The 12,535-nt window shown below is 45.2% G+C and overlaps 1 protein-coding gene across 2 annotated transcripts in view; it reads left to right on the top strand.

The window, feature by feature from the left end:
* LOC103185614 (5-hydroxytryptamine receptor 4-like) overlaps positions 1 to 12,535 on the top strand; it is a 91,525-nt gene that overhangs the window by 19,372 nt on the left and 59,618 nt on the right. The window contains exon 8 of one of the 2 annotated variants that reach the window (XM_007904215.2): positions 2,317 to 2,374. The exons of the other annotated variant lie outside the window; for it this stretch is intronic. Coding sequence (XP_007902406.1) covers positions 2,317 to 2,368 — 52 coding nt within the window. The 3' untranslated portion in view covers positions 2,369 to 2,374. Of the gene's footprint in view, positions 1 to 2,316; positions 2,375 to 12,535 lie in introns of those variants that run through there. 2 annotated transcript variants of the gene reach the window in all.

Genomic DNA, 12,535 nt, shown 5'->3' with positions numbered 1-12,535 from the left:
GCAGGTAAATATTAAAAAGGAAAGCACCAAGTACCGAGTCTTGTGGAACACTACACGTGATGGTGGGAGGACTAGAGGAGAGTCTATTGGTGGAAACAAAGTGGAGATGATGGGAAAGATAAGAACGTAACCAGGCAAGGACAGAGCCACAAAGGTAGAGCTGAGAGAAGAATAGAGTAGTCAACAGTGTCAAAGGTAGCACAGAGATCAAGATTTAGGGTTCCGAAAGGGCAATTTCAGAACAGACCCTGGAACAATTTTGTAACACAGAGGGTAATTAATATCTGGAAGTTTTTCAGTCTGAAATTAAACCAAATCCCTGATGGGTAGGGTGGTTCAAGCTTGACAAACAGCTGGAAGGTATTCTCAATGATTAACTATGTGGTTTAGCTGGTTAGACTCCAGGAGTACCCCAACACACACAGTGGGCTTCCCAAGCCTTGGCTCTTGGCAACTTGTGTTTAATGCTCTCTAGAATTAGGCAAGCTGGATGTGTTCCGAACACAGTGCAGTACATATGTGGAACTCCCAGTCTGTTTGGATAGTCTTCAGCATAGTCTTTGGTGACTGCATGTGTCAGACACTGAGAATCACTAAAAGAACCACCTTAAAAGAACACATCTTGAAAGCCCAGAATTCCTCAATGATATTGTGTTCTTGGAAGTACTGCCAATAAGTACATTATGTACTATATCTTTAATAGGTACATAAAATACAGAAGTTTCACTTAGTAAATCACCCAAAAAAAACAAGTGAACACCAGGTTTCAGTTTCACTGTTTGCCTCTGGGACCTTCCCTGTAACTAAATGTGCCTCAGGAGGCAAAGAGCAGAGGTTAGGTAGTGCAAGGGCACGCCACATAACTATAAGCAAAATGGAAAGTCATCTTGATGACTCTCAAAAAAGTAATAAGTTATTTGAAGCCATCATATTAGGCTGCTACCTAAGATCTGACAATTGACTTTGTAGCAATAAAGCTTCTATGTATTGGAGCTTCCAAACACAATGTACCACAAACATAACTTTGTAAGGAGCTTTTCTTTAACGAAATGTGCAAATAAACTGGGAAAAATTGTAAGGGAGTAATTTTTAAAAAAAGTTTTATATATATATTATATTATCTGGAATGTTATTACCTATTTCCAATAACCAACCCTTTCTTTGCTTATGATATTAATTTACAAGTTCCATCTGTTACAATTTATGTGGATGTGTCACTCTGGCTCGGTTGGTAGCACTCTTGTCCCTGAGTTAAAAGGTTGTGGGTTCAAGCCCCATGTTGGGACTTTGAACTCATAATCTAGGCTGTTACTCAAATACACTTCTGGGTGTGTGCTGCATTATTGCAGGTGCCATTCTTCAGATGAGACGTTAAACCAAGCCTGTTCAGATGAACATGATTTGAAAAGAGAAGGGCCAACAACCCCTCAAATAAAAATTGGTCATTCACTTCATGGCTGTTTGTCGGATATTTCTGTGTGAAAATTGGCTAATACAATTGCCTAAAAATACACAGTCACTACACTTTGCAGTATATCTTGTGAAGCTCTTTGAAACGTCTTCTCGACGTGAAAAGACACAATAGCAAATTCAAGGGTTATTATTATATAAATGCAAGTTATTATTATATTATACAGTTGTTGTGAGGATTTCTTACATTTAGCAAGTGTGTTGGACCTGTTTCCTCAGGACTTGTGTTAGGAGACAGAGGAATCCTACCTCTTGTGCTCTCTCCTCTAATACTTATTTATGGTATACAATCAGCAACATCACAAACTCTGTCCTCTGCATTGTGCACATCAACACAGTCTTTCTTCACCCTCAGTTCCACACAGGACCAGAGTCGATAAGAAAATATTGCTCTGTCAGTTAGGTTACAGTCCAAAAGCAGCGGAGATTATTTCCATTCTCTCATTCCTTCTATCATTGCGGGATGTTGAGCTGAGATTGTGGGCCATAACTACTGCCTGTCTGATTTTGTGATTCCCTTTCAGTCTTTTTGATGAAACACGCTATAAGGGGATGAGTTGTCCTGAGATTTAAACTCTATTTTGCAAGGTAATTTTTAATCATAAATGTGCTGTGCTGCAGACATAGTAATGGCAAGCTATGGGATCTGGAGCTAATTCTCTGCCAAGGAAGGGAACCCCTCCTGGGACTAATGTACATTTAAGCTTGGAAGTGCAGACAGGATTGCAGATATATCAGAGACCTGGGTCTTAGGGTTTGAGTATAAATACAACCATGCTCTGCGTATATTTGACAGTTTTCATATCATTGTGTCTGGGTCTTTCCATTCCCCATTTTTCATTGCAGATCTGCCAACTACCGGCTCGTGTTTATCATTTCAGAAGGCAGAACAAACTGACGAACACAAGCAGCCTTGCAATTTGTTTTGTAGATTACAAAATCTTTTTTTAATAGTGATCGATCCTACTTAATAGGCAATTATTGGAAATGACCTGACTGTTTTAAGCAGAACAGAATGGCTGTGTCTCATCTAAACTGACACTTCAAAGCAGTCCTCGGGGTGTGTTGCATTGTCGGAGGTGCTGTCCTTCTGATGAGACATTTAAACCGAGGTTCCGTCCAGGTGTTCAGGTGGACGTTAAGAATGCCATGGCACTGTCCGGAATAGAAGAGAGTTTCTCTCGGTGTCCTGCCAGGTGAAATTTGTCATTCATTTCACGGCTGTTTGTGTGATATTGCTGCGTGCAATTGGGCTGCCACGTTCGTCTACAAATACAGTCAGTCCACTTTGCAGTAAAAATCCTGTGAAGCTCTTTGAAACATTCTCCCATCGATAAAAGTTGCAATATCAAATGTAACGATGAATACTGTGCCCTGTGATGGGGAATTGATTAAAAGCAGGTTGAAGAATCAGGACCTTAACTGTTACATAAAGTATTCTTTATTTCTATTTAAATATGGGTCAAAATAAATACAGTAGTTATATGTTATGCTGAGCGGAGCAAATTGCCAACTAAAGGTTTCGAATAAAAATGTACAATATGGACAGAATCCTCTTCTTGTTTAAAGTACCATGCCATTGCATTATACCACATATTGCTTAAAGGCATTCACTATTTATTCCACACGGTACATAAAGGTACCATTTAACTTGGGTGAAGCGACCCTGATGTTTCTTCACCAATTTACATTGATAGGAACCTGTGACTTAAAGCTAAACCATTCAACCTGTCAAGCCTGCTCCTCCTGGAGTGCTCTCACCTTAATGTGTATAAATTCTGGAGAGACATCAAGTGCTGCAGCTGTTTCCTCTCCTGGGCTGCTGTTTCTATATTAAAAAGGAGATGGATTGGATTGAATGGGAGAGGCATAACCAAGAGTACATTGTGGATAAATGCCGTTAAGTTTGTTTTTACATTGCAGGAGCACAAAATGAAGCCCCAGACACCCCCAATACTTCTTGCATCTCCCAGAAATGACCAGCTTCCTATTCTGTTCAGTGTCTGCCTCCTGTTGCAGAAAGAAAGAGCTTGCATTGTTATAGTAGTCATGTGTAGACACATGGCAAAGCGCATCAAAGATAGACAGACATATTTTGGCCTGAGACATTTTAGAATGACATCCCCTTCTGACGGGACCATCGTATATATTTTGTAATCTATTCTGTGAATGTATTAATATATATATTTATAGATAGATTTGATTGAATAGAGAGGAGTAACCAAGAGTACTTTCTTTGGTCTTGTGGCTAAATACTATTGAGTATAATATATGTGTAAATATATAAATAAATATATTTAAAATATATTCTTTGAAGCGCTTTGAGATGTCTCAATGATGTGATAAGATACTATATCAAATGGAAGAATTATTATTATTGTGTGCTGCTCATTTATTTTTGGTCAGCATACTCATGCAGAAACCCATAACAACTTATTACAAGGGAATGGCAACTTCAGAATGCTGTTTCTGAGGTAATAGTGACTGTTTAGGGACTGTTTGTGAAAGCAGATATGACAGCCACGTTTCATGTAACAAGGTCACAGAAACAGTGTGACTAATTTATCTGGAGTACTCTGTAAATCACATTGTCTGCGGCAGTAGATATTTTATTGGTATTGATGTATAGCAGCTCATGCTTTTAGCTAAAAGAGCCGAGTGGGACTCTACCATCCGAATCCTTGAGAAAAGCTGCAGGAAATCATTTTACATCTTGTTTCATGATTTTAGTTCTTAAGATTCACCTCCATTTTAATTTCCTGTGCATTAGATCTTAGATCTTAACACCGAAACATGTATCCCTGACCTAGTTTACAATACACCTTACAAAATTACCTTCATGTGAGACCTTTCATGTTCGGAGGCACTGTACAATCCTGGCTTGGCATCTGAGCTGGAGGAGGGAGCTGAGAGGGGAGAGGAGTGGGAAACAACAAACAAGAACAAAATTACATTTATAAAGCACCTTTCACGTCAGGAGAACTTCCCAAGGCGCTGCTCAAAATGACCAAAAGTGCAAAAAAAATCAAAGAGATAGATTTTGAGATAGACCTTGAGCAATGGGAGGGAGGCATAAGAAGGGGCTACGAGATGGAGTTTTAGAATAAGGGGGGCAGATAGGCTGAAAGGTGGAACGGGTAGGGTGCAAAAATGAAGCAGGCCAATCAATACTGAGTGAAGGGAGTGGGTGGGTCATTAGGGTTTGAGGAGGTCGCAAAGGTAAGGTGAGGCAAGACTATGGAGGTATTTAGTTATAGTTTTCTGCTGTTCAACCCTGTCTCAATACTCTCCAGAGACACCACCTCAGTTAGTTCCCTACTCACTGGTTAAGCAACACCTTTTTTCTTTTCAGTTGGGTGTCTGAAACCCATCAACATTCTTGAGTATTCAAACCAAACCGAGAGTTCCTTGCAACCCTCCTACACATGGAAATTTCCAAGATATTTATTGAAATGGAATGCATAGACGCATGTGGAGGGACGCATCCTGTTTACCTAATTCTGGAACCCCAGAGTATCTGCTGGAGCCTAACCAGCTTAAAAATGAATTGTTTGCCAGTGAAAACACTGTCTGGCAAGCTTTCCCGCTGCTTGTCCAATTAGGACCATCCTAGCCATCAGGGCTTTAGCCTATAGGGTGCTGTGATAGGGAACGGGGGAAATGGTAAAGTGGGTAGTCTGGAAAGATGAGATCAAATGGGCTGAAGTGTCTACATCTGAACTAATCTTGTGATCTCAATCTATATCTGTATAACCTCCAAAATGGTCCCCAAACTGTTTTGATGGGGATAACCTGCATTCAGGTTGGCGGAGATTTCTATCTCTGAGGGCAAACTGGTCCTGTGTATCAGCACCTAATCTGTGGTAATTGGGTGCCAATTCACAGCACCTAATTACCACAAATTAGGTGGCACTACATAATTTGTGGTAATTAGGTGTTGTGGTGTATCTAAACACATTTAGTAGAAAAATTTAAACACATTTTTAAAAAATTCAACAAATTTGAATTTTGACAGCCAAAATAGTCGGCGCACACAAAAGTAATATCTTTAAACAGACATTTTGATGTGTAAAGTGCTTTAAAAATGCGAGTTCTTTACTTCTTTATATTTATAACTTTAACCACGTTGAAGAATGCATTCAGAAATCTTTTAATAAATTATGTAAATTAAGCCCCATTTTCAGCTCCTAAATTGTATTCTTAAGCAATTTTCTACTTTACAAGTTCTCTCTTTCTTCAGTATCTTTGGAAGGTGGGATTAATATTATTAAAATATTAGCAGTCAACCTGGCTCAGTTGTTTGCACTTTTTCCTCTGAGTCAGAAGGTCTTGGGTTCAAGCCTCATGTTGGGACTTTGAACTCACAGTCTAAGCTGACAATTCAATGCAGTGGTGGCGGAGCACTTCATTGTTGGAGGTGCCATCCTTTGGGTGAGACATTAAACCGAGTTCCTGCCTGTTCAAGTGTTCAAATGGATGATCCCATGACACTATTTGAAAAGAGAAGGACGTTTTACCTGGTGTCCTGGCCAACAATTCTCCAGATAAAACTGGTCATTTACTGATTGGCTGTTAGTGCCTCCTGATGTGAAAGGCACTATACTAATGTAATTTGTTGTTGTTGCTGTTTGTGGGACATTGTGCAAATTGATTGCTGCGCTAATCCACAAAATACACGTTACTGCAGTTTACAGTAAAAATCCTATGAAATGCTTTGAGACATCTTCCTGACATGACATAAAAGGCATTTTATCAAATGCAAGGATTATTATACTGTATATTATTTTATTGATTTCCATTGGCTTCAAACTGGCCTTCACAGGTAGATCCAATAAAAGTATAGATGACTCCAGAAAGTCAGACATACATCATAAGTGTGTCCTTGGCAATCTCCAGTCTTTCAGTCACAAAATTAGAAGTAGGAGTTGTAAATGTATCAATCCCTAAGATTGCTTTAAATGCTGCTAAAATTTTCATTCATGCTTTCGCTACCTCTCACCTTGACATTTCCAATGTTACCCTCCTGGTCTCCCCAGCTCCACTATTAACAAAGTTGAAATGTTTCAAAACGCTGCCCCGGTTTCTTCATCTGTACCAGGCTCTGCACCCCCATCACCCAAGTTCTTGCCAGGCTCCATGTTGCGGAATAGAACAATTTCAAGATCCTCATTCTCATTTTCAAATGTCTTCTCACTTTGGCACCTCCCCACCTCTCCAGTCTGCTCACACCCTACTCATCGACCCACCGCTTCGCTCAGCTGACTCGGGTTTTCTGCATATCCCTTGTCCCCTCTGCTCCACAAATGGCAGCCACTATTCCGTTCATCTCTGGAAGTCCTCGCCTCAATCACTCAGTCTTGCTTCCTCTTTTCTGTCTTCAAATCACACTTGAAGACTTTCCTCTTCCACCGTGCCATCGGTCAGCTCATCCCCCTTTCTGGCTCAGCATCACGTCAGCATCTGAGACACTACCCGTATGAATGGTGCTGTATAAATGCATGTTGTTGCTGTTGTTGTTGAGAAAGTCTCCTAGTGCTTCCCACAACTGACTCCTCACTCTGGAGCCCGAGATCAGCACTTAAGTGCAGCATTAAACGGTTAATCTATCAACTGTTTTTTTGGGAGTCTGTCCTTGATGTACAGTACTCTGCTGAGAGAAAACTTGTGCAGATCTCTAATCTTACTTGGGGCTTGCTAATGTTTAACCAACACCCATCAGCATTTTGTTTCTCCACACAGTCTTATAAGACAAGTCACCTGCTGACATTTGCATTACTGATGTCTCCATGTATCTCTACGGGAGTCAAAGCAGACTCCATGGTGACACATTTGGCAGAAGGAGAGCAGAGCTCAGCCAACTCTTTATGTTAGTCTCAGTATTTCAACACCTGCATCAGATGGACGGTACTCCAGGGCGTAGCTGGTGTTCGATCAGTCCGCCTGTCTTATCAGTCAGATTTGGAGCGCCTTAGGACGTCCTCCCAATGTGAAAGGTGCTATACAAATGTAATTTTTGTTGTTGTTGGAGGAATAGACTTAACACTCCAGGCAGCATTGTTGCCACTTGGCTCCTGCTCCTCCGCAGTGCCCTGAAGAGTAGGTTGGTCTAAACTGGAGAAGCAGTGAAAAGCTTCCAGCAATACCCCAATTTACACTTTGATCTCTTATAGGTTGGCTTCTGCTAACGCACCCTTGCGTTCTCAACAACATCAAGAACAACTTGCATTTATATAGCACCCTTCATGCTGAGTAGCATCCCGGAGCTCTTCACAGTGGCGGAGTCTGACAACTAGCCAGGGGGAGAGGGAGTGGGGGAGGTGGCCGTAAGCACAATCAAAAAGGTCTTTAGGCGGAATTTGAAGGTGGGAGGGAGGGGGCAAGGTGGAGAGATTGAGGGAGAGCGTTCCAGAGTTTCAGGGCACAGTGGCTGAAGGCATGGCCACTGATGGTGGAGCAGAGGGCACGAGGGACAAACAGGAGGCCGGAGCCAGCTGAGCAGAGGCAGCGGGTGGTGGAGTGGGGGGTAAGCAGGTCAAATAGGTAGGGAGATCCAAGGGCATAAAGGGATTTGGAAATGAGTGAGAGGATCTTGAAATCAATCTGTTCTCCAATTGGGAGCCAGTGGAGTCTGGCAAGGACTGGTGTGATGGGGGCAAGGAGTTTTGTGCAGGTGATTATTCGGGCAGCGGAGTTTTGAATTAATTGGATTTTGTGCATGGTGGAGCTGGGTAGACCATCGAGGAGGGCTTTAGAATATTCCAGCCAGGAAATGACCAAGGCATGGACAAGGGTTCCAGCTGCATCTGTTTTGAGGTAAGATGGAGGTGGGCAATGTGGCGGAGGTGGGAAAAAGCATTGCTGGTCAGGGAACGGATGTGTGCTAGACAGGAAAGCCGGGGATCGAACCTGATGTCTAAGTTGGCACGAGTTCGGTGAGTTTGAGGGAGAGCCCAGGGACGTTGAGGAGTTCAGATATGCAGGAGAGAAGATGTTGACAGGAGCCAAAGAGTATGGCTTCCGTCTTGCTGACATTCAGCTGCAAAAATTTGCGCTTATCCAGGCCTTGATGTCTGATAGGACATCAACAGACTGGGAGTTGCAGTTGGAGTAGGAGAAGTAGATTTGGGTGTCATCCACTTACATGTGGAAGTTGACCCCATGTCTGCAGATGACATTGCCAAGAGGGAGCATGTAGATGAGGAAAAGAAGGGGGCCAAGGCTGGAGTCTTGGGGTACCCCGTAGGTGACTTGGTGGGGGCAAGAGGAAAAACCATTGGCCGAAATGAAGTGCTGGTGGTTGGTTAAGTAGGACTTGAACCATACAAGTGCGGTCCTACTAAGGTGGATGAGGGAGTAGAGGAGGTGGATGAGGGAGGAGAGGCGGTGGAGGCGGATGGCGTGGTCAACTGTGTCAGAGGATGGTGTGGTCGACTGTGTCAAACACAGCGGAGAGGTCCAGGAGGATGAGGAGGCAGAGGGAGCCTTCATCATAGAGAGAGGACGTCATTTGTTCCTTTGACGAGCGCTGGCTCTGTGCTATGGGCTGGGCATAAACTGGAGTGGAGGGCTTTGTGTAGGGAGTGGAGGGCAAGGTGTCAGCAAAATTGGTTGGCAACAACGTGTTGCAGGACTTTGGCCAGGAAGGGCAGGTTGAAATGGGACGGTAGTGCGTGAGGTTGGAGGGATTGAGACTAGTTTTTTTAAGTAAGGGAGTGATGACAGTTGTTTTGAGGCCGAGTGGGACTGCGCCTGAGGAAAGGGACTGGTTTATGGTGTCTGCCAGCAGTGGGCAAAGGAGTCGGAGTTGAGCGACTAGCTGCTGGGTGGGGAGGGGATCGAGGCAGCAGTAGGCATGGGGAAGCGGGGATTCAGGGACTTCAGAAAGGGCAAAGGCTGGAGGTGGAAAGGTGGTGGGTATGCCCCAGGGGATCAGAGAAATGATAGAACCGAGAGCACTCAAATAGACATGTTGCTTCTGTGAGTCTGCAGTAACTGTAAGTGGAGAAAGTTGCCCGTAATATGTGCTTGTAGAAAGGATATGTCAGCAACCAGTCAGTAAAGTCACATTAAAATACTCAGGCTCCTTCACAATGAAATTTGTTAGACTTGAAAACTGTCAAGTGATTGAGTAAGATACTCAGAACGATTGATCAGTCCCAGCGGCCAGAGTCAGATTTTCCCATTGTCGGGCAAGATGCACATTCTTGTGGAATGACAACTTAAATTATTGCTTTTAAAAGAACAGAAACATGTTGATCAGTATAAACCACATACTGAGGTTGCAGACACATCATAAACAGAGGCCCGTCTTAATCACACCTTCTGAGAGTACATAAGGCAGTGATAAACCAACAAGAAAGGTTCAGCAAGTCTGAAAGTATTATCTACTCCATACATTGCCTCCTTCTCATGTCCTGTGCCTCCCTTCAGCAAGTCCAATTCATTATTAAACAGATAGCTCCACACTATTTTTAGGCCATGATGTGAATGTACATTTTTCCATATCTTTAAGAGGGGAAATATAAGTGTCAGCGCTTTTGTCTGCTATCCACACATAATTCACATCTCAGGAGCAGCTGCGGACAAGCAGAGATCTGCTCATTTAGCGCTTGGTTTATAATGTAAAAATGCAAGTGCTGAATTAGGTGAAATTAGGAGAAAAATTATTTCCCATCAGTGCACATCATATTGTCTACTTTATCACCAGAAATATTCGTCATCAAACTAATTAGTGAAAGTCATTTTGGTTTAATTATACACCGAAGAAATAATAATAATAATTCTTGTATTTGATATAGTGCTTTCCACATCTTCGAGACATCTCAAATCGCTTCAACAACAACAACAACAAGATTCCATTTATAGAGCACCTTTCACATCGGGAGGACGTCCCAAGGCGCTGTACAGTTGGGTCAGGACCCGAGCATCGGAGGGAAATGGTCAGGGTGAGGGGAGGAAAGGGAGGGAGTGAGGAGGGGGTAGAGAGTCGAGAGAGGAGCTGAAGGCACTGTCAAAGAGAAAGGTCTTGAGACCGGCCTTGAAGGAGGAAAGGGAGGAAGCAAGGCGAAGGCACTGGTGGATAGAGTTCCAGAGCCTAGGGGCTGAGAGGCTGAAGGCCCGGCCACCGATGGTAGGGCAGTTGGGGCGGGGGATGTGGAGCAGACCGGAGTCAGAGGAATGGAGGGTACGGGCAGGTAAGTAGGGGGATAGTAGGTCGGAGAGGTAGGAGGGAGGAAGGCCGTGAATGGCCTTGTAGGTGAGGATCTTGAAATCGATCCTCTGGGGGATGGGAAGCCAGTGGAGGCGATCGAGGGTGGGAGTGATGTGGTCCCGAAGCGCGGGACAGTACACGAGCTGCAGAGTTCTGAATGACCTGCAGCTTGTGGAGGGAGGTGCCAGGAAGGCCGGCGAGGAGAGAGTTCCCATAGTCCAGCCTTGAGGTGACAAAGGCGTGGACCAGAGTTTCAGCAGCGTGAGGGGTGAGGTAGTGCCGTAGTCTGGCGATGTTCCGGAGGTGATGGAAGGCGGTGCCAGTTGTGGTGCGGATATGAGGGAGAAAGGACAGCTCAGGGTCGAACAGAACCCGAGGTTCCTGACTGGCTTTGAGAGGTGGAGAGTGCAGCCTTGGATGCTGATGGTGTCAGCGCCTGAGGTGCGGAGGCGCTGACGTGAGCCAATCAGGAGGGCCTCAGTTTTACGCACGTTGAGCTGAAGAAAGTTGTCTCTCGTCCAGGACTCGATGTCGGACAGGCAGGATGTCAGGACATCGGTGGTCGTGGAGCTGAGGGTAGAGGAGGAAAGGTAGAGTTGGGTGTCATCCGCATACATGTGGAAGTTAACCCCATGTCTGCGGATGATGTCACCAAGGGGGAGCATATAGAGGGTGAAGAGGAGGGGACCGAGGACAGAGCCCTGAGGGACACCGCACGAGACAGTGCGGGGGGTGGAGGAAAAGCCGTTCGTGGAAACAAAGTGAAGACGGTGGGAGAGGTACGACCTAAACCACTCAAGGACAGGGCCTTGAAGGTTGAGGTGGGAGGACAAGCGGTGGAGGAGGATAGTGTGGTCGACCGTATCGAATGCTGCCGATAGGTCGAGGAGGACGAGGAGGCAGAGGGAGCCCTGGTCGCAGATGGTCAGGATGTCATTGGTGACCTTGACCAGGGCAGTTTCTGTGCTATGGGCAGCACGGAAACCCGACTGAAGGGGTTCGAATAATGAATGGGTGGAGAGGAAAGAGCGCAGCTGGGAGGCGACAACTCGTTCCAGGACCTTGGACAGGAAGGGGAGGTTGGAGATGGGCCGGTAGCTTGATAGCTGCGACGCATCAAGGGAGGGTTTTTTCAAGGTGGGAGTGATGGTGGCAGTTTTTAAGGAATGGGAACAGAGCCAGAGGAGAGGGACAGGTTGACGATGTCTGTGATATGTGGGGCAAGGAGGTGGAGCTGGGAGATAAGGAGTGGAGTGGGGATGGGGTCATGGGAGCAGGTGGTGGGTTTCAGGGATAGGATGAGTTTGATGACAGAGGGTGGGGAAACGGGTTTGAAGGTGTGCAAAGGAGGATGGGTAGGAGTCGGAGTGTGGGAGAGAGGGGGTGGGTGAAGGTTGGAGGGGAAGTGACCGCGGAGCGGATTCCCTTGATTTTGGACTCAAGGAAATCCAGCATCTCCTCACAGTGAAGGTTGGAGGAGATGACCTGCGCGGGGTGGCGGGGGGGACGGAGGAGTCGGGATGTGGTAGAAAACAGAAACCTGGAGTTGTTCTTTGCCTCCAGGATTATCCTGGAGTAGAAGAACGACTTGGCCGAGGCTAAAGTGGAGCAGTAGATTTTGAGGAGGTCCAGACAGATTTGTCAGTGGACCGTTAGGCCAGATTTCAGGCAGGTGCGTTCAGCGGCCCGCACCTGGCTCTTCAGTGAGCGGAGGTGGGTGGTGAACCAGAGGGAGGAGCGAGAGGAGGAGGCAGTACGGGAGGTGATGGGGGCAAAAGTGTCGAGTGTGGAGGAGAGGGTGTTGTGGAGGAGGGTGAGAGGTGAAGAGGGGTCAGTGAGGGTTGATGACCAGAG

Source organism: Callorhinchus milii, unplaced genomic scaffold, assembly GCF_018977255.1.
Source record: "Callorhinchus milii isolate IMCB2004 unplaced genomic scaffold, IMCB_Cmil_1.0 Scaffold1, whole genome shotgun sequence".
In the NCBI taxonomy this organism is placed as follows: Eukaryota; Metazoa; Chordata; class Chondrichthyes; order Chimaeriformes; family Callorhinchidae; genus Callorhinchus; species Callorhinchus milii.
The sequence above is the reverse complement of the archived record's forward strand: the minus strand, read 5'-3'. Positions and strand labels throughout refer to the sequence as shown.